General features: G+C 36.4%; 1 protein-coding gene across 1 annotated transcript; it reads left to right on the forward strand.

The window, feature by feature from the left end:
• Positions 1-27,741, forward strand: ltl (leucine-rich repeat-containing larval translucida). Its single transcript, XM_074098229.1, has 8 exons — positions 1-518; positions 16,447-16,615; positions 18,941-19,147; positions 19,655-19,843; positions 19,975-20,205; positions 20,289-20,510; positions 21,617-21,815; positions 22,289-27,741. Exons 1-8 carry the CDS (start codon positions 187-189, stop codon positions 22,729-22,731), a joined length of 1,992 nt encoding a protein of 663 aa, XP_073954330.1. The 5' UTR covers positions 1-186; the 3' UTR covers positions 22,732-27,741.
• Positions 27,742-27,962: the final 221 nt, after the last annotated feature.

Raw genomic sequence — 27,962 nt, forward strand, 5'->3', positions numbered from 1 at the left:
TGTAAATAGGTATGTTATTATATGAGCATCCACTTGAGCTTGCAGCGAAACAGAAAAGTGCTGCGGGGTGGGTCAGGCATGGGCTCGGGCACGGGGCGGCCGCGCGCGACGGGACCGCGGGCGGGCGAGTCTCGCGTCGCAACCCGCCACGAGCAGTAGCGCGACCAGCCCCGCACCGCACGCACGATGGCCGCGCACCGACTCGCCCTCGCCGCCGCGCTGATTAGCGCGCTGGCCGACCAGCTCGGCGCCAGCGCCAGCCTGCACTGCGCCATGCGCCGGGAGATCTCTCCCTGCACCTGCCGCCGCGAGGACACCAGCACCGGCGCGATCCTCGTTCTCTGCCACCGAATCAGTGCCTACCAAGAAATCGCGGAAGCCCTCACCAACAAGTTCAGCCCGGAAACCAAGATCGGACTCGAAATATCCTACTCCCAGCTGTCGGACGTTGCGGGCCACAGTTTCCGAGAACTCGGCCTCTCGATCACGAAACTCAAACTCAATAATGACAATCTAAGGCAAGTTGATTACAAAATATTTTAAATCGGACGTTTACTCGTACACCATTAATTACGTGCGTTTATTTCTCATCCCGTGTCTTATGAAAATTGGTGATGCCTCTGTGAACGGATAAAGATGTGTCGATTTGCAATTCATTTAAAGCTGTGATCATGCCAATTTACATACAAACAACGTGTGAATTGTATAAGTAAACAACAGGTCTCTGATAAGAGGAGGACAGTGACGATGAGGATCGACTCCTTATCACAGCAGTGGGCGGCGCCCTCCCGGCCTGCCGCCGCTGCGGCCGGGTAGCCCCGTCAGCCACTCTCTCAAACGACTTCTACCATCCTCCTTATTAATGTCCCATTAAACACTGTATTTGTTATTTACAACTATGGTGATAATCATATGCTATCGAAATGCTTACATACTTGCAAATTCACTAGAAAAAAAGACTTATACCTACTCTTCTCCTAATATATCCCAATCTCACGAAAACGTACGAATACCTACTTAACAACGTCCGATCACAGTCGCTTCTCGGTAAATTTCCCTTTGGTGGGTTTTATTATATTGTACCCATAGCTACTCATCTTATCAGCTTCGTAACTATAATAATTAATGCTAACTTAAATGAGATGAATACCATTCCACAGCTGAATACTTAATTCGTAATGAACGGCGACATGTATTTTTTTTATTTCGATAAGTCATAAGGCGACTATTATTGAGCTGTCCGTGACCTGTGAGCTCGACCAATCAATCAATCAATTAATCTTTTAGGATTTTCATGGCACCTACTCGAATCATGTTCTACTGTGGATGATTTGCTTGGGTTTTCATCACTGGATTTTTGCTTGATGAGTTTTCTGCGTATGTCATTCAAACAGCTCTACTAGTTCATGACGGAACTAAGATGATATTAATTACTTAAATACTCAATAACCTTTCTTCGGTGGACTTGTGGCATCGTGAGTGGATGGCATCTAGGAGACGTTCCTCGATAGTCGATAGTTTGCCCGGGTTATCGGGGGTCGCTTCTAAAGCAGTAAAATTGAATGATATCATATTGGACGTATCGTGTTCACTATATTTACCCACAAATGGTGTAATAACAAATTACAGTAGCCGTTGTTTGCAGTAGCTACTTGCTATTTGGTTACAGTTTCATAGTTAAAGAGTGTATTTTATTATTTTACTTCATTGCTAGTTTAATTGGGACCGAACTATATATAAAGTTTTAATCATATTTTGAAAAAGTGAGAAATAGTTGTTCAAAGTATTTTGAGCACCTAGTGCACATTTTAAACTTCTCATTATACGAACAGAGGACGCTGTGCTAAGGAATTCCTTGAAACCGTATTATGTGAACCCTTTTTTAAGCATTTAATAGACTGATATACAGTTTTAAGTAAATCGAGTTTTATATTTCGTCAATATTCATGACGCGATTTCAAAAATTACGCCCATATTTTCATGAGAAAGTTTCAAGCAGCTATAATAATAGAGAGCGCGACTGCCAACTTTCGCATCAGGTCCCTTACGACAGGCCTATATGACACACACGAGAAGAGATGCATCCGTAACATCCTATCCTAAAACTGGGCACGTTACAGAATTAGGGCTAGGTACTCAAGAGCCGTAGTTTTCTCGCAGTTCCTCTGCTATATACTTATGGAACTCACCAGCTTAGGCTTAGGATATCACCACGTTATCATAGCTTTTTATACCTATTTACGATGTATAAAATAACATCCATCCATATCTACGTCTTAAAAGTCGAAATATGTACTTTTCTGAGGCAGAGGTGAGAGAATTCACTGTATGCGTTATATGCTAAAAATACGAGATCTTTTGAGTTTCGAATTAATTTCGGCAAGATGATCATCTAAAAATAAGCTACTAAGATTATGGGGTAGCTAGTGCACTTGACCGTTTATTACAAATGCTTAATTGTACCAAGTTTAAGTCAACATCAAGTTTGAAGTCTTAATATAGTTCGAGCGTTTTTTAACGGTCTCTTTGGCTAGCTGTGGTTCCCAAAAAACAGCACACATAGATTCAGCCGTAACCACAAGCGTCTAGAGACGCCTAGAGTTGACAAGACAGGCGCATATTGGACGTCGTGTCACTAAAAATATTGGGTTACGATGACCCACGGCGGCAAAGCCACCCTTGATTATATTCAGAAATGAAACGAGTAGGAGTATTACTGCTTTATAGGTACGCGTCAAAAGAAAAAGGATCGATAGAGGTACCAAAAATTCCGATATAAAACCTTTACAGGACTGCTTAACATCTTCTGATATATTCCCGATTCATTTCAATACCTAGTTGAGGTTAGAGTACCTACCTAAATAAAATAGAGAAATAGAGTTAAGTTCTAATTAAGCTCATATCGCGCCACTAAAGTTCCAATAGTAACACTATTAGTAGCACTACTTAAAATGCAATATATACTTACTTTGTTTCTGTAGTTTTTGGCTAGATAAATCTTTTGAACTCTTAGGGGCTATATATATTCATAACGTATGAGGTGGTTCAAAATTTTATTTCGAACGAGGGAGGGTAAAAACTATTCTTACGTGAGATTTTATTACTCGATACCTACGTAGAATTCTAACACAGATTGATGATTATTTATTTTGAGAGCAAAACGTTGAGGAAAACAAATGAAAGAATTCAATTAAACCTTTTGTATCCAAATGAAATCCTACGTAAAAAAGGGGAGGGGGCAAGAAATTTTATGTGCTCTTGGGACTTATTGGGCCCTATTAGTAGGGTTGCCATAATTTCTAGGAACCAATACGGGAGGATATCTCTTTTGATGCCTAAATTCGCAAAAAACATTATGCAACGCCGATATAGCCTTAGTTCTGGCAGTAGTTTAGTGAATTTAGTTTGGTAGTACAATCAAAGGAATCAAAGGATTGGTGATGACGTACAACTTTATATATGCTGTGGTTAACTTAGCAGCTGACTAAAATTTCCTCTTCCAAATCTTTTTTTATCATTTTTATCATAAAAGTAGAAATATCCTTATTTGAATTTTACCACTGCTCCATTTTGTCGAAATACGGCACAAATACGGGACATGTAGGAATAGGGCCGGACTAATCATTTACGGTGACAGTCCCGTATATACGGGACCTTTGATTGTATACAAAATCAAAGTACGGGACGTATGACAAGCCTACATATGAGGGTACGAGTAAGGGCAGTCGAAAATTGCCAAAATCGTTATTACTCCGCAATCAGTGAATAGTCCCTCATATCATTTAATAATAATATTAATAATAAATCATTAAAGAAAGGTATTTTAAAGAAATTTAATGAAATTTAAATTAAAAAATAAAATTTAAAGAAGGGGAGCCATCTTTACTTGTAGTGAAATCAGTTATGACAAACCAATACCAAACAATAAGTTATTCACACTTGCTCGTCAATGTCTATATACTAAAAGACAATGGCCTCAATTGTTCCCGAGGCAATTACAGATTTACGTATAGTTTTCCTCCCCAAGGGAGTTATGGCTTTAGTTTTAAAAAGTTAGGAGGTACGTCATTTCAGACTAAATAGGTTTCAAGTCAGCCAACGTTTTATTTACATCTTTAAAACTTAGATATAACCTAATTTTACACCATTAAAATTTGCCACACTTCGAAACTTCGTTATTTTTATATTTTAAATTTATATCAAATTGTTTTGCAATAATTTTAGTAAATATTTATTTAGCATGTTGGAATAATCTGGCCGTAAGACTTTTCGAATGAGGGCTATCGTTTTTTGTCTCACTAGATGGCGTACTGCTGCGTGAGGTTTTTAAGTGTGGCTTTCAGAGTCTGTTATTACGGGCGTTATTAACAAAGTTTAGATTAAAATCATGTTTAAAACACCTTAACACCGTGCCATAAAAATATCCAGCCACCACAGTGTTGCTTAGTCCCGTTTTATTCGGAATAAAAGGGAGGACAAAAGTTTCCAAAAGACAAAAGTGTCTCAAAACACAGACATTCATTGCCCCGTAACGCATAATTGCCATAATTAATTTCAGGTAATGCAAAATATTCACAAAAAAATCTAATTATAAATAAACCCGCGTAGCTCACCCAAAAGCTATGAGATTTGACATTTCGGAGACCTCACGCTACACTAGCGCCTCTAGCGGCGAATTCATTCGCGATAGCCCTCATTCTAAACTTAACACGGTTCTTAGTATTATCTATGGTAGACGACTCGAAAAAAAAGACAATCAGGGGAGCTACCACGAAATTCAATAATCGAATTTCATATTGTTTTCCTGACGCTATTATTATTTAATACGAGAGTGACAGGGACGGTACGATATGAACTTAGACTTTCGAATTTTGTAGTAGCCCCCTGTATTGGCGGGTAGCCTTATTTTATTCAGTTGTTTTCTTAGCGTCTTGCTTTTGCTGAGCTGTGAAGTGTTTGGACACAAAATTATTTAATTTTTTGCATTATTTCCTCGCATTATGATGAAAGTCATTGTGTGTACGTATCACGGGCCGTAAGGAGAATACAAACTCGGGTCATTAAAAGCCCTCCGCCTCCGGCGTCAGGCTTCTAATACTCTCGTTAGTAATCCTCTTCTTACGCCCCTTAATGCACATGCACAATGTACTAAACCAGCACTCGGGACCTTTACCTTGCACGTTAGTAACTACTTTGGAAGCTTAAAAGTTTGGGTGCGCATTTTTTCATATAACATTTTAAGTCCTATTATCGGAAGTCCGAAAATGTTTCTTATACCATTTTACATCATAACGATCACTCTTCATATTATTTTCTTATACTAACGATTTAAACTCCTAATCATTCTAATTCACAACGCCAATATTCATAACTTTGTTAATACTAATATTTGTTTTCATATATTTCTTAATGATAAGGGTCATTTATCCGCATTATTGACGCGCAGGGACTTGGAAAATTTTCGATGGTGAGAAACACGTGAGAAATGATGTATTTAAGGAAGGACTACGTTAGGTACGACGACGAGCGAAGCGAGGAGGAGTGTTAGGTAGAACTGGGACCTTACAGGACCGAACATTTGTTTCAAATTATACTAATATAATATAAATAATTAAAGTTATAAGTAGATATTATTTTGAATAGGTAGTTATCGTTATGAGTTCAAATGTTTTCTTATTAATGCTATTATTAATAAGAAAATTATGATATTCGTTTGTTATGAAGGAAAATTTTCTGAAAAACAACATTATGAGTTGAGATGTGTTCTTAGTAATGACATTATAAGTAAAAAAAATATGAACACTGTCTGTTATGAGTTCCGATGTTATTAATAAAAATTTATGAACAAAAAAGTATGAGGAAAAAATATGAAAAGTGATTATTATGAACACAAATGAATAGTAAAAAAATAGGAATAAGAATTTTACGAGAGTCAATATGGACCCTAAAAGTTTAAGTTAAAACTTTAAAAATAATTCAGTATTCGGTTTTGTTCATTTCAAGTGCTTTTTATATAGGTAATTAAAATACAATGGTTTTTATGACGGTAATCCGTGTAAGGTTCTGGGTAAGGCTATTGTATTTGGAATGGTTTAAGAAAGGTTGTAAAGAGATTAAGATATCAGTAATAATACGACACAGGGTGGGACGGTCATTTCTTTTGTAAAAATTGTTATAACATTCAATGCAAATTCAATAGAGATTCTATGAAAAAATAGAACAATGACCTTTAGTTGTTTCTTGCTCAGCTGTTCAATTTTCATTTTGTTGAATACATACATACATAGACAAGGTGTTTGAAACTGAATCCAGACTATTTTAGCAGATGTTTTATAAAGGCTTTCAATCAGAATTTTTGTTTCAAAATGTGCTACACCATTGTCGCAATAGGTACACTTTGAACATCTATTATTGATCAATTCAAATTAAAAGTCCGGGTTAGTAATATAACAGGTACCTATAATACTCACAATATATATGCCCACTTTATACAAGTTTATATCATATAACTTTCACTATGTATAGGTTACATACGTAAAAATATAGGTTAAGGTATACCGTAGGCGACAGGCTAGCAACCTGTCACTATTGTACCTACCGTTTTTGTCAAACTTAAAACAGCAGCAGCAGAAGCGGTAACGTTTCGTGTGCTCTCCCTACCCCATTCGGGAATACAGGCGTGATATGTGTGTGTGTGTTGAATTTATAACTTTGCCAAGAAGTATAATATTTTTTGAAGAAAAATAAAATATTCTTTAAAAAACGTGCGAATTTCAAAAAGGCTTTTGTAACAGCTTGATTGAGATGCGGAGTAAGTATTAGGCATACAATAAAATAAGCAGTAAAACACTATTATAACAAAATATAATTCGGATTTATGCGGAATATTACGCCAAGGAGTGTATTGCAAAAAACATTCTACGATCTGATGATTTTGCTAATAGATAATTGCTAATTTCCATAATGTCACTACCAACATTTAACGCGAAATGAATTTGAGTAGTTTGTTTTGGGTAGTAACCCAGTTGCTCGTTTGCTATCCAGTCAAATAAAAAAACAAAGTTCTAAATTCAAAAGCTTGGGATACATACGAGTAATGGGAAAGTCTGTTAAACATTGCAATATTGTTGGTGGCTATGATTTCGACCTTATTAAAGGTGTTTTATGTATTTCGACTATATATATTTTTTTCTGTATTACTAGGTACTATTTTCTTTATACCTATTATATTATTCATTATTCGATATTCTTACAGAAGTGTTTTGAATGCACGAGTAACTTGTGTATCTTAATGAATATATATTTTTATCGCTCAGGGAAGATGTGCATGTGTACAGTCAACGTCATAAATAAGTGATCACTTTTGTACCTTGTCACTTTAACGTCATGTTTGAAAAGCCATACGAAATTGTGTACCGACTGAAAGCGACAAGGTAAAGAAATGATCACTTATTTATGACGTTGACTGTACTCCCTCTAACCTTGCCTACATTTAATCGTATTGAAGTTTTGTGTCGTTTTGTAAATTTATTTAGTAGAGGAATTTTACGCTTTGTCCCTTATCGGAAAACAACATAGTATTTTATAATTTAGTATTACGTTAGATTGTCAAGTAAGTAAGCCTGCCTGTAAGGTTGCCTGGAAGAGATCGCTCTTAAGCGATAAGGCCACCTATTGCTATTTGAGACACTTTTAGCTATTTTACGTTTTAAGTTTGACAAAAACGGTACAATAGTGACAGGTTGCTAGTCTGTCGGTTACGGTATACCTGAACCTACATCCTCAGTCGCCTCTTACGACATCCACGGAAGAAATGGAGTGGTGTAATTCTAACTCGACATCACAACTACTAATACCTACCATTACTTAATATTCTATACTACTATAATATTTATTTATGATTTTTGAAACCGAAGTTAACGAAACTAAAAAAAAATCTGCTGTATATTAGCTGCTATATTGAAATTTTGCTAATGCCCAATGGGAGTTCCTAATGAATACCTAGCGTAATTTACGTTGCTTAGATAAAATCATGACTTACACATTGCGGTTAAGGAGTTAGGATTTTATCCCACGGAAATATTGGGATAAAAAGTAGCCTATGTATTTTCCAGAAGTCCAGTCTTATCGGTTAAAATAAATTTTCGTCATTAAAAAATGAAACGTTCATGAGTAACCATGCCATGAAGTTTTCAAAATACATACAGTTAAGCTTTTACGCAGCTTAGAATTAAAATTGACACTAAAGTGAATCACTTTCAGCAGGTTTTAGAAACGTTTGTAAAATTGCCTAAATTATATTAATAGCAATTTCTTTAAACGCGTCAGTAATATAAATCAGTAAGTTAATAAAGTATTTATTGTACAGGACGTTTTTCGTATTCTGTTGAGGTTACTTAGGTAGAGTCATGTGGGGTAAACGTACAGAGTGGGTAAGTGTTCGCAATCCCATATATTTTAGTCCGAAATGTATTTGATTGTGTACAAAAAAGAGAGCAATTAGAGCAATTTATAATTTGACGACGCGTGAATCTTTCAGACTTTTTTTACGGAAACAGGTATCCTACTAACCCTGCCGTCGCTTTGTTTTTGAAATAATCATTTATGTTTGGAGGAACATATGTGATTTTCCCACTAACGTCCATAAGCCAAAGGCTACTAGAAACACACGGAAGCTTAAAGTTACATCTTACAGACTGGCTAAAACCAAAAAGTCGTTTCTGGGAAATTGCATTTATACGTTTTTATAATAAAATTCCAAAGAATATTACATGAAACGGATACAAAATTTAGATCTATTGTCAAGAAGACATTAATATCTAAGGCGTATTATAAAGTTAATGATTATATCATGGACAGGGATATTTGTAAATAATTCCGATCCGCATTGGCGATCCCTTACTTCAAATAGCGAACCTACTGTGTTAAAAATAAAGTTGTCTTTAATACTTGTGATGTATAGATAGCATTTAATAATATTGTAAATCTGTTTGCTAAAAAAATATATACCTCGTTGAGTTTCTTGCCGGATTCATCTCAACAGAGGTTTTTCCGAACCGGTGGTAAGTAGATTTTTTTTGACATTCATAAGTGCTTGTTATAGCCTAAAATGAACAAAGATATTTTGACTTTGACTGACTTTAAGTCAAGCCCGAAGATTTGGTTCAAGTTAAATCGCAGATTTCGCAATTATGTGGAACAACTTCTCTTAACTTCTCACACGGCTTGTACTCATGTAAGCGCTAGGAAATTCCATTCATCAGTGAGGGTGAGAAGAAGTCACGTTCAGGGTTTCTCAAACTTTATCACTCGCAGCACCTTAAATTAAAGTTTACCACCAGCCTTAAACATTTATCCATTCCTAGAAGAAGACAGTTTTGTTTAGAAATCACAAACCAGGTTATAAAGTGATATATATGGTAATTCGTGAACATATCAGTATTCCTATAAACACTACAATTTATTATTAATTTCATGAGTCTATTTTATGATTGATTGAAGATGATGATTGATTACAATTTGGACCTATAGCGCTAGACCAGGACTTGTGGAGGCTTTGCCAGTGGGAAAAAACCGGTCAAGAGCGTGTCGGACACGCCCGAAATAGGGTTCTGTAGCCATTACGAAAAAAATAAGTATTATTTATCTAAGGATTTCGTATTTTGTACGGAATATTCCAAGTTTAGGTATATTTTATACCTTAGGCTGCTATTTACTCCTTAACTACTAATAATTCTCAATAAAACTTTACCGTTATAGTTTTCCTTGTAAGATTGATATACTTACTACCATCCTGAAGTTTTTCAAATTTTTCCGGATACCGGTTTAGATTTTAGAGGGGGAGGGGGGCACTCTATTTTAATAAACATTTGCACTTTAAAGTTTAAAGTTGAATATTTTACAAACACATCACTGAATTGAAAAATCCCCTAATGGTTTTAAAAGACCTATCCAACGATACCCCACACTACAAGACTGGATGAGAAAAAAAAACACTCCACTTTACGTATATGGGAGGTACTTAGGTACTCTAAAAAAAATGTTTTTTTTTTTAATTTTTTTATTGTACCATTTTGTTGCCATAGTTTACATATAAATTCGTGCAAAATTACAGCTTTCTAGCATTGATAGTCCCTGAGCAAAGCCGCGGATGGACAGACAGACATGGCGAAACTATAAGGGTTCCGTTTTTGCCATTTTGGCTACGGAACCCTAAAAAAAGTCCATTTTTTGCATTCACGTCTAAATTGCTTCTAAGTTTCGCCATCAGCCCCATGATGTGTTAGTTATTTGTCTTGAGTTCGCTTCTTAGTAATTATTAAGTTTTTTCGTCCACAATTCTTGAAACAAACGACGACAAGCAGCCTAGTCCTATTTGATCTTCAGAATCCAGTGACCCTCATTTCATTATTAGAGTTGCGTGAGTACACTAACTGTTGACTCACTTTAGGACTGTTGGTTTGAGAACCCCTGGTTTAGAGTAATATTTACGATAAAAAATATGTTTATCTCTTAAGGAAAATAATACACGGAGATAGAGCAGTAGCACGTCTTATGACATGCTTTTAATCTGGGTGGCTTTTATTTCACGTATTGTATAAGTAGGTATGTACACAAGGCGAAAAGTGCGTGTTTTATATCGGCTTTCGTGGAATAATTATTTTCTCAGAACCGACTTGGCAGGCTGATAGAAGGATATTTTAAAATATATTATCAACGTCATAGATTACCCAAGAGCTGGTGACGCTGCATTTAATAATGCTGTTTTTTTTTAAAGAAATTTAGTTTAGAATAATTGTACAAAAACAGTTATAATGAAATTGTTAATTCCTGTTCTCTATGTATAACTATATAGAACAATTAGCTTGTCTCTCTAATATACATGGTAATTAGAGGAACAAAGATAATGGATCTTTAAATATTAAGTATGGTTAACGGGCTTAAGTATGACTACTCATAGGTATACATGATACACCAACTAACTCGACTCAATTTAAAAAGCTTAAATAGTTTTGGAAAAGTACATAAGCCTCTGTTAATCACTTTTGCTAATTTCTTCTGTCATCAAGAATTAACAGTTTACTTCTCAGATGTAAATTGGCTATAGCTATAACTCTACATCAGTACCTATATCACTCCACTAGATATCCAATAGAAGAACGTATCCATATTTACATGATTATATAATAATATCATGAAACTACGCAAATATTTTTATTTTTATTCAAACAAGTAAACAGGATATTATTTTCAGCAAATTGCGATTCCTACAGTTTTATCAAATTTTTAGTCGTCATTTTGTTTAGAAGACAAACATTTTTACTAATCTACTAGTTATTGTAGAGTTTGCGCGATAACAAATTAATATTCGCAGTTAAGTAGTTAGATTTTGATTTAATCGAGGAATAGTGAGAACAAATTGAACTGTTTCTCATCAGTGTTAAGAAAATACCATTCATGTACTAAAATGAACACTGCTGGGTCTCAAAATGGCTTAAAACCGCAAAAATACCACAGAAAATGTTGAGTAAAATGGTTTTAAGTTAGTCAAAATGATATGGTATGCAATCACACCCAGCTCGCGGCCGAGCGTAGCGCGGTTCGTTTAATTGTATTTGCTGGTCTCGTTTTGTAATTTAATTACCCTTTGGCCTAAGCGTAAACGTCAATTATGCATCGTTCGCCTTAACGAGCAAACCTGGCCACTGTCCTGTACCTACAAAGAGTTGCTTTCTGTACGTCTGAAGTTAGTCTGCCTTTGCTTTTTACGTGTAAGTGTGCGTAACAGCACATAAAGTACTAAAAGTATGAATTACAAGAGCGCAGCTGCCTATCTAAACAACTCTCCACATTATTCGATACTGTGTTTATGTCTCTGTTTGTTTGTTATTAAATAAGTACATATCTTTATATATATATATATAGGAACTGACTTACTGACTGACTTATAAATATACCAACACACAGCCCAAACCGATAGGCCTAGAAACTTGAAATTTGTAATATGTGCCGCACGCGCACTAAGAAAGGATTATACTACGAAATTCCCGTGGGATAGGGAATAAATGGGATTTATATTTTCGCTTCAAAGTGGCCCTAACTCCATAATCCTACTAATATTATAAATGCGAAAGTTTCTGAGTGAGTGAATGAGTGAGTATGTTTGATACTCCTTCACGCTGAAACGGCAGAACGGATATGGGTGAAATTTGGTATGTATTCCGATATTCCCACGGGATAGAGATAAAATCTCGAAATAACAACCAATGGGCTTAGAGTCATGAAATTTGACAAGATTATTTTTAATGTTACGTCAATGAACACCACGATTTAATTTTTGGGAATTCACACGGAAATTTAAAAAATCCCGAAATTTCAATTAAGCTGCTGGATCTAATGATCTAGGTGTGCGAAACCGCGGGTCAACACTATACAGTTCATTATAAATATTAACCTCAAATTTGGCATGCTGGTATGTACTTAAATACTAACAAGTATAAACCGTTTCAAGATTTCCGAAAATTCCCATGGGATAAAACTTATAAAGAAGATTTTATTACTAACTGAATAAGAAAACGCACAAGCTAAACTAATACAACTAGGGACTGGAGATTTGGCATATTCTAGGGACAATACAATAATCTGATAGTCCGGCCAGAATCGTCTAGGCAGGAGGGAACTCCTCAAAGGTTGATAGCAGAGATACGTAATTTAACATGTATGTTCAGTTTTGATGATACACGTGACTTGATGAGAGACTGAAATGTATGTGGCTAAAAACAATAAATTTAAAAAATCAAAAAAGCCGACTGCCTTAAAAAAACTAAAAAGAAGAAAACAAGTCTAGTACTACATAGAACTTTGCTAAGTATACTTAAAGTTCAACAGTCGGGACCCATTAGGTAAGAATTTTTAAGCGTCACGATTTAATATAATATATGTCCTTAAGAAATATATTGGTTATCATATTAATCAAAACTGTCTCTAAGTACGAGTCATCAGAATAATGTAAACCTGTATCTTAAATTATAGTTTGATCACCAAAATAATAGATCTGTGTTCTAATAAATAGATCTGTACCTTAATTAACTACAGGTCTGGTTAGGTACGACGACAAGCGAAGCGAAGATGAGTGTTAAGCCGAGTTTAGACTTGCAAGAAAAAACGTGAAAGTTGCATTACATTGCGAGGCCGTAAAGCCAACGAGTTTGTGGTGGTCAATCGAGCGCTGCAATGTAATGCAACTTGCACGATTTTTCTCGCAAGTCTAAACTCTGCTTTAGGTAAAACTGCGACCCTCAGCACGCAAGCCTGCTGCTGCGGTAGCGGCTGGCGAAGTGCCAGAAGCGAAGATTTTTTGCTAATGCATACGGCATGAAACTTCGTTAGGTATTTTAAATTTATTCAAATTACCATCCATCATCATCACCGTCATCATCATCACCATCAATGATCATCATCAATTATCATCATCACCATCATACTAATACGAAACGTAAGGCCAGAGAAAGGGAAAACCGCATGACTGCCACGTAATTTGATAATTAATATTATTTTTCAGTGATTAAAAATTAATATTTAAGTAGGTAAACATTTTTATATTGTTTGGTGATTCAGTTTTAATGACAGTTTATTATTATATTACTTAATAATTATTCGATGATCGATGTTATTTCCAAGTAATTCTTAATTAATATACTTAACCGTTTTGGTGATTCAATTTAGGTGTCAGATCTACTCGCACTATTTTAGGAAGAAATATTATTTATTAGGTGACCAAAAATGCATTTATTAGGTGATCAATAAAATCATACCCATTAAAAATATATCCAACCGTCTAAATAACCATACCAGCACTCGAACTCTTATTATCAAAGCGGATGGTGAGCAATTCTAGCGTCCGAAAACGAAATCACAGAAATTACGGTATGAGTCACGGAACCAACTACACTATTAATTTGCACATTCCAATAAAACAGAATGATGAAAAAAACTTAAAATACAAGGGCCAAAGTTTTTGCGCTACACATAAAATTGGGTCATGTCAGCTCATTGAAGACGCATGGAATTATACTACGAAGGTACGTTGGTATCTTACGTTTTCTAAAAGGTGTGAAATAAACATGAACTTAGATCTATAGGTAGGAAATTAATGTATAATGCCCTAGTATAATATCAGTAATTAATTGCAGAAACATACCTATCCTTGTGCTTATACTTACTTACGAGTATAAGTTGATTGCTATCATTTTCGAATTGGCCTATGCGGCTAATTATGTACCTATGTATGTATGAGTAGGTAACTAAGTAACTGTAATTAACTAATGTAACTTTTTTTTAATAAATGGATGAAAGATATCGCCAGTAGTAGGCAGCTTGTTCGTCATTGTGTGGTCAATGTTTTGTTACCTGCGTTTTGTTGAGTACTGGTCCGCCTTGAACAACGTAAAGATAGGGTTATTTTACCACGACGGGTAGAAGAACTTTACGATGACCAACCCAGACTGTTCCTAGGTTAGCTGTCTTGGCTATGCGGTGATATCGTAAGCGTTATACTCGTAGTATGTATGGTGAGCATTCAAAAGAAGTGGAAAAACAGAGGATGGTTGTAGTCGGAGGCCCAGAGGACACGGTCACAGGCCGGCGCCGTCGGGCGACCATGCGACCGTTTGGCGCCGCCCCTGCACTGATAACCCCGGAACGTTGACCCCTGCACATTAGTGTTTACTAAACTCGCACTTACATATTCCGCACCCGACTGGGCACACCCGCCAGCCAAAACTCACCCTCACTCACCAAAATCACTAAAAGATGATATGCCGAAAATGAGGACAAAAATCTATTACAATTTATTCCTACAATACTCTCAGGTCTCGGGTCAGTGAGATAAAGATAAAAAAGTTATATTTGTCACGAGAATTATTTTTACTCCCGACAATGTGACGGTGACGTTCACTGATATGCACTTTACTTTATCTAATTTACAGCCGACGGATTAAGCATGTATTCATTATTATTATAGCAAGTCAAACACGTCTGTCTGGTCACAAATAGATAGCTCTAGGTCATCATAATGATATCGATTGATAAACGTGCGGGTATATATCCTATTTCTTACTAGTAAAATAGAATAGTAACACTAAAATAGAATAATAAAATTATAGCTCGAAAGCTGCGTATTACTTGAAAAAATATCTGACAAGTATAGGGCTGATAACGGGATACCTTGCCGGATACATTATTAAGTTTGGCAGGAAAACCGTTCGTACAAGTCGGACCCGCCTACCGAGAGTTCTGTACAAATTTGTAGGTATAGTATAGACATAGACAGACATTCGTAAAAAATTGAGATTTTCAGACTTTTCTTATGGATTGTGCAATAAGAAAACCATCTTCATACCAAATTTCATGTTTCTAGTATAAATACTGAAGGTAGCTCTATTAATAGCACAGGTAAAATAAGACTATATAAGACAGTTTGGCGGCAAAACATGTACATCAGTAAAACTTTTATCTTGGCACTAGAAATGAGGATCTGCCGAGTCCTACCAAAATCTAGGTGTCCTACCCTCTCCCAGGGGTATGGGCAGGGGCCAACGTTTAAAAAAATGCAAATTTTACAAACTAAGCGAGTGAGGTGTCATTTTCTATGTAAAATTTTGCGCTGAATCGAATGAGACCATAACCTGTTTTTGTTGAAAACATATAACAGTCTAAAAAACACTTACCAACAATAGTTTCTCAAGATGTGGATGTGATGGTATGGTAATACTGTTTGATTTCAGTGAACCTGAGAAGCCTATATTGTTACTTAAACCCAAAATTGGTCGAGTTAAAATGAAAATATTTTGTTTTCTATGTTTTCAACAAACACCCTTCATATCTTGCAAAATATTGATCCTATGAGTATGAGTATGGTCTCATTCGATTCAACGCACAAAAATACATAGAAAATGACACCTCATTTCTAAGGGGTACGGGCAGGGGGGTGGGTTATATATAAACAAAATGTTTCTAGATGTATGTACATATTTTGCCGCCAAAATATGCCATTTTTCCTTTGCTATAAGCAGCGTTTCCACCAGTAATGTGCGAGGATTTGTTGCGAGGAGTATGTTTTTCATTAAACAATAGAAACGCTTCATTTACTCATCCTCGCACATCTCTGGTGGAAACAGCTGAGCGGAGCGAGGCGAGCTAAATAAAACATTTCTATTGGTCCAGGAAAAACATATTTCTCGCAACATATTGCATATCGCATTAAATATTGGTGAAATCAAAACGCTGCTTAGGTATTTTGGTTCCCTTAAATTTGTATAGAGACACCTTGCGCCTTGTTTAATAAAATACCTAACTGTAGCTTTTGATTGCGTTCACTTGGAAGTTTGATTTTTCACAGCTCTAAGTTATTCCCCAAATGAAATCAGTTATTTATTTAATTTGCAGTGAGTTAGAAGAGAACGTATTCACCAAACTTGACTTGGTGGACTACTTCAGCTTGGCGGACAACGCGTTGCCAGAAATGCCGCGCCAAGTTTTACGTCACCTGCCCCACGTCAAAACCCTGGACCTGTGCAGGAACAAGATCACTAAACTGACTGAGGATGACTTTAAAGTAAGAATCTCATTAAAACAAAATGAAGGGTCCATGGCTAGGCACTTAAGCAACTTTATGAGTTATAGGCTATACCTAGCTATATAACTTATAGCGGTTTGAAATTTAGTCATCTTATCACGAACAAATACTACGGTAAAAAAAAATGAAAAATATATATTTTATATTGTTTTCAGAAATCAAGTAAATAATTAAGTGAGTCATTGTACTTTGCGAGCTCTACATTTTGAGTTTCAATTCTCAATTTAAAGAAAAGGTGACTAGACATGTTCTATCCGTGGGCCCTTCAAATACAATACAAGTTTTAGGGTTTTGTTAGTATGTTACCTAGTTTGTTAGTTCTACATGGAACTCAACCCTTATAGTCTCCGTCTACGGCTTAGCTGAGAAACTTTTAGCGTTTGAAAGCTGTAATTTTGCATGAGTGAAAAATTAGCGTCTTTTTTTGTTTTTACTATTCAAGTAAAGTGAGTTTTTTTTAATCTGTTTAAACCCATGGCGTTGATACCGCTAAGTAGGTATTTCAAAAACATTATGGATTTTCCAAAATAATATTTTGATACCTTTCAAATTCAGTTTTCTAAAATATTCAGCTTTATAGAGCAAATTTTTGTTAAAATCTAATGTGTGTAGGTATCTTTCAAGCTAAATAGTTGGCTTGAAAAATCTGAAGCAGCTGGATGGATTTGGGTGAAATTTAGTAAGTATGTCGATAGCTAGACGATTGAAATAACACCTGTAACACATAACGTGCCTCGTAATCATAACCTGCCTCGGCTACTTTTAAGGTTCCGTAGCCAAAATGGCAAAAACGGAACCTTTATGGTTTCGCCATGTCTGTCTGTCTGTCTATCTGTCTGTCTGTCCGCGGCTTTGCTCAGGGACTATCAATGCAAGAAAGCTGTAATTTTGCACGAATATATATGTAAACTATGCCGACAAAATGGTACAAAAAAAATTCAGAGTAACTACCATAGACGTAAAGTGGGGGTGTTTTATTTTTCTCATCCAACCTTATAGTGTGGGGTATCGTTGGATAGGTCTTTTAAAACGATTTTTCGATTCAGGGATTTGTTTGCAAAATATTCAACTTCTAAATTCAAACCGGTGGGTGGAAAAATTTGGAAAAATTAAGGATGGTAGTAAGTAAACTTACAAGGAAAACTAAATATAACGGTTAAGTTTTCTTGACAATTATTAGTAGTTTAAGAGTAAATAGCTGCCTAACGTATAAAATATACCTAAACTTGAAATATTCCGTACAAATATTACTTAATTTTTTCGTAATGGCTACGGAACCCTATTTCGGGCGTGTCCGATACACTCTTGGCCGGTTTTATCCCGATACTCCTCCAATATCGGGAATAAACCCCGAACTCTCATCCGCTGGCTTTAGAGTCATAAGGCACAGTTGTTTTTAATGCAACTTGAATAACCTCTCTGTAACTTTTGGAAATTCTCACGAGTATTTTTGTTATTCCTTCAAACTAAAACGGCTGTACGGATTTGGATGAAATTTGGTACAGTCGAATGCAAAAATATATATACAGCCATAGTGTCAAAATATGTGTACATCGACCTTATGTTTAGTGGCATAAAGGTGTATAGATATTTTTGACGTCTTGGTCAACCGTACCTATTGTGTAAACAACGGACGTCTGAAATAATACACAGATTACTTTTATCCCGATATTCCCATGCCATGAGGAATAAATCTGAAAATCTCAACCGCTCGATTTGGGGTCACGAGGCACGATTGGTTTTTAAAACAACGTCAATAAAATCCATGATGTAATGCAACGTTAGTAAAATTCACGATGTTATTTTTGGGGATTCCCATGAGAATTATGTAAATAAAATCCCGGTATTTAAATTCAACGACGGGATCTAATGGTTTATACGTGCTAAAGTCCATTTTTTTTACATAAAGTGGGAAAGTAAACGAGCAATAGTAGAACGAGTCAATTCTAACCAACACCGAGCATTCTTCAAGAGCTGAGGCCGTATTGTCTGACGCGCCGATATTCGCGATCGCCTTCAGCATCTCTTTCTACCCACGTCTTAACCGTGTGATAAAGAGAAGTGGTAAAAATGATTGTGATTCCAAGTGTTTTAGTTTAGGTTAATTCCTCTAGACTACACAAAAAGAATGTTCAAATACGAATGTTCGCAACAACAACAATTTCTACTTAATATTTTCACTACTTTTTGAAGGACTGACCCTGGTATGCAGTAGACAGGGAGCAGTGAAAGTATCGGGGGGAGTAGGCCTTTGCTCATCAGTGGGACAGAACAGGCTAACAATAGTAATAATATTTTTCATAGGACATTCAAGAACTCGAACACTTGCTGGTACCAGACAACGGAATATCCAAGATTGAGCGACGTGCTCTTCCCAAGGCGCTGAAGCATGTACACCTCGGCATCAACAACCTCAACTCTCTGAACGGCGCTCTCAGAGACCTGGACGACCTGGAGTGGATATTCATTAACGCTAATCACCTTAAAACCTTAGAGAATGAATTACCTATAGTAAGTTTACACGAGCGCACATTATCGCAAGACATCCAAAACATCCGGATGCATGTCAACATTACTTTTATAGATCCCGTGATAATATTGATACTGTTATTTCATTCAGTATTCATTGAGTTATCTTGCAGCATGATAAGGTAACCGAAAACGCTAAAAAGATCGCTTCTACGTATATTAACATTAGACTTTTGAAAATAACTTTGAAATTATTTTAACTTGGACCCAACACTTTTGTAATCAACAACCTGATATTGCAACGTTGTATTTGAGTCAAATGTATCTATTTTTTTATGCTGTTTCTAGTATTTTCATGCATCTAAATTGGCAGTCGCTCTACTGTTATCTAAAAATGCACCTACTACGTATTACTCCTCAATCTTAGTCTGCCTAAAGTTTGTAGTGTAAAATAGGGTTACTTAAGAAATAATATCTACTTTTATAGAGACTATAAAACTTATGTAAAGAGATAATTAGTTATTTAACAGTTTCGTTTGTGTATTACAGAAGTCCAAGAAGATCGCCTTTATACACGCTGCACAAAACGAGCTGCAAAGCTTGCCCAAAGATTTAAGGCAAATGCCTTCATTAGACTCCCTGTTTTTCTATGACAATAACATAAAATTTTTGGATGGCGCACTTCAGAAGTCACGAAGGTTGACCAAGATCGGGCTCTCGTTTAATAAAATTGAGAGTGTGAGTAATGATTATAGTTAAAGTTTAGTTCGAAGATCGATGTTGATGTCGATCGATCGATAGGTACAATAATGTTGGTCTTGATATTGTTGGCTTGCACTATTATTTTTAATGAATATATCTTGTTGCAGCTTGCTGAAGACGAATTTGCAGAAGCCGAAATATTGGCATATCTCGACATCTCGTACAACCAGATAAAATCCCTCAACGGTTCGCTCAGGAGCCTCAAATCGCTGCGCTATTTGAATTTGACTCACAATTATTTGGCAGAGTTTTCACTTCAGGAAATTAAAGGATTGAAGAAACTAGACGTAATTGATCTATCGCATAATAAAATAAGTCAAATTACGGGAAATATGGAGGTAAATAACTTTGTTCGGGGTTTTATTGAAGAAACTGCGTCAGTTAATTTGTTTTTGATAATTTTATTGTTACTTATTTTCAGAACCTTGTTGATGTAGAGACCCGAGTCTTAGAATTGCGCTTAGACCACAACTTCCTCGTGAGCCTGGGTGGAGCATTGATGGGACTTCACGGTCTCTTGAGGTTAAACCTGAGCAACAACCAGCTCCAACAAATATCTCCGGATGACTTGATTGGCCTGGAAGACCTGAAACTTCTTGATCTCTCTTATAACCACCTCACGACGCTGGAAGAAACGTCGAAGGTTTGTTTAAATACTTATTGAATTAATTATTATTAACAGTCTCCGAATTAGAATAGGAACATGATTATCTATTAATGTAATGCTGATAACTGCTGATTCTATATCCTTAGTTGGCTATATAAACGAAAAAAAAATTATAACAAAAAATTTAACCGACTACAAAAAACCATGAAAATAATTTTCTACCAGTCTGAAGTCGGTCGGTGCCTCAGCACGAGCCAGCAGGAGTGGACCTGTAGTCATCTACCTCACCTACGCACTTTATATTGGGCTTCAATCACTTCTGCTGGCTCGTGCTAGACTGGTAGAAAATTATTTTCATGGTTTTTTGTACAGTCGGTTAAATTTTTTTTATAAAAATATTTTTTTCACGCTTTTTAGTGTACATAATCTTAGATACAATAGTTTAATATCAACTGCTCGTCAACTTTTACGAAAGATTGCTTTTTCCGATGCATTATTGAGGAGTCCTGGTGCTTCACCTCCCGTTTTACCATTGCATTACGAGGAGCATTTATTGCTTAGCAACTGTGTTAAAGTACTTAATTAAAATTCACTCCGTGAAATACTTGTTATTGAGTAGTAACTCTGATGGTAACTGTGGTCTTCATCATCAGTTCCACTTGACCAAATGATGATTTTCAAGAGCAAATGCACGAGTTACTACTAAATATATCCAATTTACTATAGGTGTCCCTACAACATTTGAAGAGTTCCCTCGATTCCCTTAAGATCTAATCATCAGATCCTGATTTGGTGCTTATGGGACCTAATTGAAGACATTACTAAACGAACGCAAAAAAAAATCAAATCGGTTCATATATGACGGAGTTCTGAGGTAACAAACATAAAAAAAATACAACCGAATTGATAACCTCCTCCTTTTTTGAAGTCGGTTAAAAACACGAATATTTCTGAGGTTTATGACTTCATTTGGAATTTTATTGAGTACACGGAATTACCTACATTGACTACTCGTAAGTATTTTTGATGAGCGCAAAGCGAGCTATAGCGAAATTTCTGAACTATTTGGCTTCTCGTCGTCACACGATGCTCGTTTTATGTTAGCTGAGTCACTATTTATTTTATTTGTGTTATTGTTACAGACTTTTCTACCATCTCTTGAAGAATTGATTGCCCATCACAACAACATAACTGTGCTTAATAAAGATTTCCACGGCCTGCCGTCGCTGTGCATAGCTGACCTATCGTATAATAAGATACGGTCTATGAATTATGATGTCGTATCAAAATCCCGATGTACCATCAATGGTGTACCTAGTAATCTGAAGCTTTACCTTGAAGGTAAGCCGCTCGAGAACGACCTCCAGTCGAGTAACGCAGACGTAGTCCCGCCTAATTTTTGGGAATAATTGTTTAATTAATTTACCTTTATTACCTTTAGACATTATAATATAAGACGCAAAAGCTAAGCGAAAACGTACAAATAAAATATTTTTGAGGTGCTCTAGCGAGTGACTTTCGCAATTGGCCACTTTATTGCGATTTTTTTAAATGTATGTTTACTGGTTTTACTGGGTACTGGTTTTTGTTATTTCACCACCGACAAAAAAACAGTGGTTTTTGTTAATACGTACATTTCCTTGATCCTTGCCCCTTTGCTTGTCGTTTTCATTTATTTTGTTCTTAATATCATCGCACCGCGTGTAGACCATGTACCTACCTACGGTTTTTTGTAACGTACATTTTTATTGTGTACATAATAATGATAGCTGATTTGACACAACTAAATTATAAGAGAAGAATTATTATTGCAGATAATCCGGTGTTGTGCGACGAGCGAATGTACGAGCTAGTCACGGTGTTGGAGAATTTAAACGCGCGAGTAAGCGGCGTGTCGACGTGTGCGACGCCGCAGACTTCAGCGCCGGTATTGATGCGTGCGCTGAACGACATAGTGCCGCAGGACGAGGATGCGCCGGTGTTTGTGGTGGCCCATGCGGGGGGAGTACGCGTGCTTCCGCGCGACGCGGAACCGAGGTTCGCGGGCTCGCACCTAGCGTACAGCCGCGTTGGCACAATCATCGGCCACATTCTCCCAGAGCGCGAGGGTGGACTCCCCGTGGTGGTCGAGCCGCCCGTCACGCTCCCGCCCACCACGAACGTCGTGGTGAAGTGGCCCGACGAGCGGCGCGAGGAGCCCGCCCATCCGCACCCGCTCGCCGACCTGCGGATGCGCGACCACGCTACGTCGCAGTGATGCGCCTGCGCCGGCGCCGCGCCTCTTTCCGAGTCCGACTTCGAACTCAGTGCTAAGCTCTTATCAAACAACTGCCCAAGATTCGGGTGATGACTTCTAACATGGCCGAGTGCACTCATAATTATATAACTACCAAAAGTAGCTATTCGTTAGGCCTGAGATGTATATAAGTAGTATTTTTAGTAACACTGCCGACGCATCCTACTGATTTAGGTTTACGTAGCGTCGGGTAGTGGTTGTGTGGGAGCATGTAAGTAATAATAAGTGTAACAATATTATATAACCCGCAGGGCAGCTCGTGGCGAGCTGTTGGTGAGTAGCGACACCACGGGTTCGGGACACCCCATTGCTTTTGTGAGTCGACAGTTTCCTAGCCTAGTGCGTGTGAGCATATGAAACCTTCTAACTTCCATGTAGCTGTGGGCTATTGGGGCAGACAGAAATGTCGGAACTGCACAATACGAGTACGCACGTTCTCAAAAAATAGAAGTATTAGCTGGTGCGACTAATTAGAGCGCTGCAATTAGGTACAAAAAGGCCAGCACCACACACTGCACCCTCAGAAGTTTTCGTTTACAAGTCATAATTATCCTTCAGTCCCTCTAGGTGTTTTTTCAGTCAATGTCGTGTGCGCCGGATTACTAATGTATGGGCAAAAAACTTTTCCCGAAGTATCACATCCCAAAATATTTTACTCAAATTATCATTTGGCAAAAAATCGTTTGCTAAACAACTTATCGCAATTTTAGTTAGTATTATTTTTTGAAAATTGTTGTTTCAAAAATAATTACTTAGTCATGTTTCATATTACCAAGTATCATTTATATAGTCAAATGTATCGTTTGGCATAAAGCACTCTTCCCAAAATATTGCATGGCATAATAACTCCTACTTTTCTGGTAGCAGTTCGTTTTTGTGGGGGACTCAGTTCTAACCTAACCTAACCTACTTTTCTGATAGCAGTTCGTTTCTGTGGGGGACGCAGTTCTAACCTAACCTAACCACTTTTCTGGTAGCAGTTGGTTTCTGTGGTTGGTTCGTGTGCGAAGAGTCATTTTGAACAAAAATTTTTTTGGAATATAATATTAGCCTTTGGGAAACGTTTGTCATAATGAAACTTGACAATGTAAAATTATGCCAAATGATAATTTGACCAAATTAATAAAATGCGAAATGTTAATATGCTAAAGATTCGTTTGGGAAATGAAACTACTGCGATAAGTTTTTTAAGTAGTAAAATTTGGCGAAAAATATTTTGCCGAAACGGCAGTAGGTACACCGCCTATGCCACTTACGTTAAACATAAAAATGTCGTATGTGCCTAATGTAAGAAATGAAATCTATTTTATATAGAAACCCTGCCATTCTTTAATATGCATAATATTTTTTTAAGTTTCATTTTAACTGTTAAACATACGACATGCATGAATACGTGGTTTTAAATAAATAGGGAGTTAGCGTTAATAAGTCCATGGTATTCGGGTGAATAATGTTGTAATTGAACGTACAACAGGGGCGTTTTGATATTGATTCAGGTAATAAGTAAGTACCTAACCTACCACGTGCCAGCACGATGTACAGATCAAGAAACTGAATGACGTACCAGAGTGGAACTTTTTCGCAATCAATTTCATGATGCTTTCTTTCGACAATGTCAAGCTGAAATTTGCAGCAAAATTTACCCTGATACCTGATTCAGTTTCCTTGAATGTATGTAGGTAACCTAAAGTTGTATATTTGCACTACTTTTTAAAATTTCGATTAGGAAGGTACCTACTGCAGTAGGTACTTTCCCTGTCTCTTACCTGGTAAATCGCATTTTTTTTAGTTTTGTGTAGGTACCTATTGTTAGACAATACGTTAAAAAAAGTGCCAGCATAAAATGTCTTTGAATTTAAATCAGAATTTAGTCTTAAAATAAATTAAGTAAATATTTTTAACTTCTTACTTTTGTCTTTCCTTACCCTGAAAGTTAACAATAAATATGTCTATCTCTTGCTGATGTCACGGGCCGAAGTTCTGCCTGTCGCCTAGGTGTTTTATAATTATAATATTTAAAAAAAATACTTGCAATCTTTCATTGATTTTTATTAAAACGAGAAGCGAGCTGAGAATAGTTAACTGAATTCAACTCGTCATTACATTAAATAGCCAGTTCATCCACAATATAGTAGAAAAGGAGTTATAAAAATAAGGAGAAGTATTAAATTGAGTGTCTGTGACCGATGACAATTACTACCTAATTACCTACCAGTTCAAAACTTATAAATAAATAAATAAATAAAATATCTTACAAAAAAAAACCGAATCACCTTGGATTCCAAAGTTTTTTGTCACATCTTTTCCTGCGTGACTCTTAACTCAAACACTTAAAGATATCTCCCTACGTTAATAATACCTAACAGTTTAAATCTTTTAGGGACTGAACTTCCCAAGTAATCAATCCTGTTACTTATTACATTAAATTTGATACTCCTTCTTTAGATAGGTTGATTATTACTGGTTCTTGACGAACGAGGTTGACATTCGCGCGAATGTGCCAATTTAGTTAATTTTACTGTAGGTTGTAAAAATATGAACTTATTGAACGTTTAAAAAATATGTATCATCTACTCTTATTCCGACGTAGTGTTACTACACTAGAAAAAGTGATAGTCAGCAACACTCTTAGACCACTCATCACATCACACAGGCTATGCTGGTATGGTACTAATCGTGGACGCAGATCATCCTTTGCTTACACGCCCAAATTACTTAGACTACCCAGTCCCTTATCACAGTGACTCTTCTAATTAGTACAGATGCAGTGAATAAAGACTGTCAACGATAAAATCCGGGCATGCCTGATCTAGTATATCTTTGTACTGAATGCTAAGTTTCAAGCAGCACTTTTTGTAATAGTCAGTGGTTATGAAACTACCTACATAATAAAAATACAATCACAACAAAATGTTAGAGCGTCTGTGAGTTTTAGCTTTATGTATTTCACTGTGTTAAATTGCTCTGTACAGCGTTTTTTGTCAATTTTCACTCTTTTTCAACTTCAATGCCAAAATTGTATTTATATTTTCACAAGCTGTTTTACGCTCATTAGGATACTCGTATTATCTTTCCAATAAAATCATGATGTAACTGTTTTCTACTTGGGGGAGTCAGGAAAACTTTCTAATAAAAGCACCAAAAGCAGTTTTTACATGGGAGGAATTTTTCTGTCAAAAAGGCAAATTTACCAAAGTTAAAACACTTCCAAAGTACGTCAATCTGAAGTCAATTCGAAAAATATTAGCTGTCGTGAAAAGACAATGTTATAAGCTATAAAGTGGATTGTCCAATTTAAAAAAAAAAAAACATATAAACTTTACATAAAAACCTAGAAAAGACCGTCAGAAGACGCTGTACAAAATAATTTAGGCACAGTCTAACATATAAAGCTAAAATTCACAGACGATATGTCTATGACTTTTCATTATCTTCTCACACTAATTACTTAAAAAAGTGCTGCTTGAAAATTAGAATTAATTACAAAGATACACCAGATCAGTCATGCCCGGATTTTATCGTGGAGTTAAGTTCGTAGGTATTTACCTCGCTTTCAGCTAGCTTACTGAAGTTTACTGAAGCTAAATGAAAAACCAAGATAAATACGAACTTATCCAACATAATATGATGGAAGAACATTATTCAATAGATCTGTACCTACCTATTAATGCAAATCTACCTTTTTTTTTATTCGACTGGATGGCAAACGAGCAAGTGGGTCTCCTGTTGGTAAGAGATAACCACCGCCCATAGACACCTGCAACACCAGGGGGATCGCAGATGCGTTGCCAAGCTAGAGGGCTAAGATGGGATACCTCAAGTGCCAGTAATTTCACCGGCTGTCTTACTCTCCACGCCGAAACACAACAGTGAAACACTGCTGCTTCACGGCAGGGTTAGCGAGCAAGATGGTGGTAGCAATCTGGGCGGACCTTGCACAAGGTCCTACCACCTGCCAAACCTATCTTTTATCACACCACACTAAATACGGTTATGGGCCCTAAGGGATTGCGTAGTGTAGTATTTAATCAAGTAGGTAATATGCTTTATGTCCACAGCCAAAACTAAACTAACTGACACTTTGGAAACCTGAGGATTAAATATATTATATGCCTTTACAAACTAATAGACTACCTACCTAGTAAGTAACTTCTTAAAGTATAATAAAATGGCGATCGACTTCGTGTGAATGTGTGAGGTGGCGTTAAAATAATTTATGTAACAAATATTATTACTTAGTATAAGCTTAATAATTTCATTAGTGTTATTTAAATTGTCAACTAACAATAACTTAAGAAAGAAAATGTTTAAAGGCGTAACCCCAGCTTTTTTTAGCCATCACGATCTAAGAGCGTAGCAGTACGGTTGAAGACACTAAATCTGTACCAGGGTGGAACCTTTTCACAATCATGTCTTGATGTTTTTTTCGCTGATGTATGGAATGTCAACTTGGCATTTATAACAAAAAGGTTCCAAGCTGGTACGTTGATTCAGTTTCTTCTAGTGTAGGTACGCTATTTAAAACATGCAGTGGTGCACGAAGCAGGTCTGATTTCAGCATTAGAAAGGTGGCAAACAATCTTGGCCCTGTATTTTTACTTAAAAAATACTTTTACCAAATATCTAACGGTAAAATACATTACATTGATTTCTGTAAAATGTATTTTTTTTTTAATTTCTATAATTTTTTGTTCAATAAAAAGACAGGTGAAGATTGTTATTTTTTTAATGCAGAAATAAAGCGAAGATAACGTTATCCATACTATTTTAGCGTAAGTACAGTCAAAGAAACTGTGGATCTCTTAGACCGTGATAGCCTAAAAAGTGGCTCTACACATCAAATGTCTCTAGAGTACTTCGTACCTATGTACAATGTGATGATTGTTTTACCAGTAGTTTACCACTTCAGGAGCGTAACATAATCATTGTAACTATTAGTTGTTGTTTGTAATAAATAAGACTTCAAATGAATTATTTTGCCTTTCCAACTATAGGTACCCCACTCATACCCCAATACTTACCTACGTCAATGATACTGCAATGCTCGTAGGTAATCAACAATCGGCCAATGGCCAATGCCGTGTATCGCGGCATTGTTATTTTTAGTCAGTAGACTAAAAATATTTTTCGCAGAAGAGCGTTACAATTAAAATATCTTTGTATTTATATTAAATAGGTACCTAGCAACCGCA

This window comes from Choristoneura fumiferana, chromosome Z, assembly GCF_025370935.1.
Source record: "Choristoneura fumiferana chromosome Z, NRCan_CFum_1, whole genome shotgun sequence".
Classification (NCBI taxonomy): domain Eukaryota; kingdom Metazoa; phylum Arthropoda; class Insecta; order Lepidoptera; family Tortricidae; genus Choristoneura; species Choristoneura fumiferana.

Bases quoted from the DNA above. Each gene is read 5' to 3' on its own strand.
- ltl (XM_074098229.1), top strand. From the start codon at position 187: ATGGCCGCGCACCGACTCGCCCTCGCCGCCGCGCTGATTAGCGCGCTG. The intron at 19,148-19,654 runs GTAAGTTTACAC...TGTGTATTACAG, and splicing joins TAGAGAATGAATTACCTATA to AAGTCCAAGAAGATCGCCTT. The intron at 20,206-20,288 runs GTAAATAACTTT...ACTTATTTTCAG, and splicing joins AAATTACGGGAAATATGGAG to AACCTTGTTGATGTAGAGAC.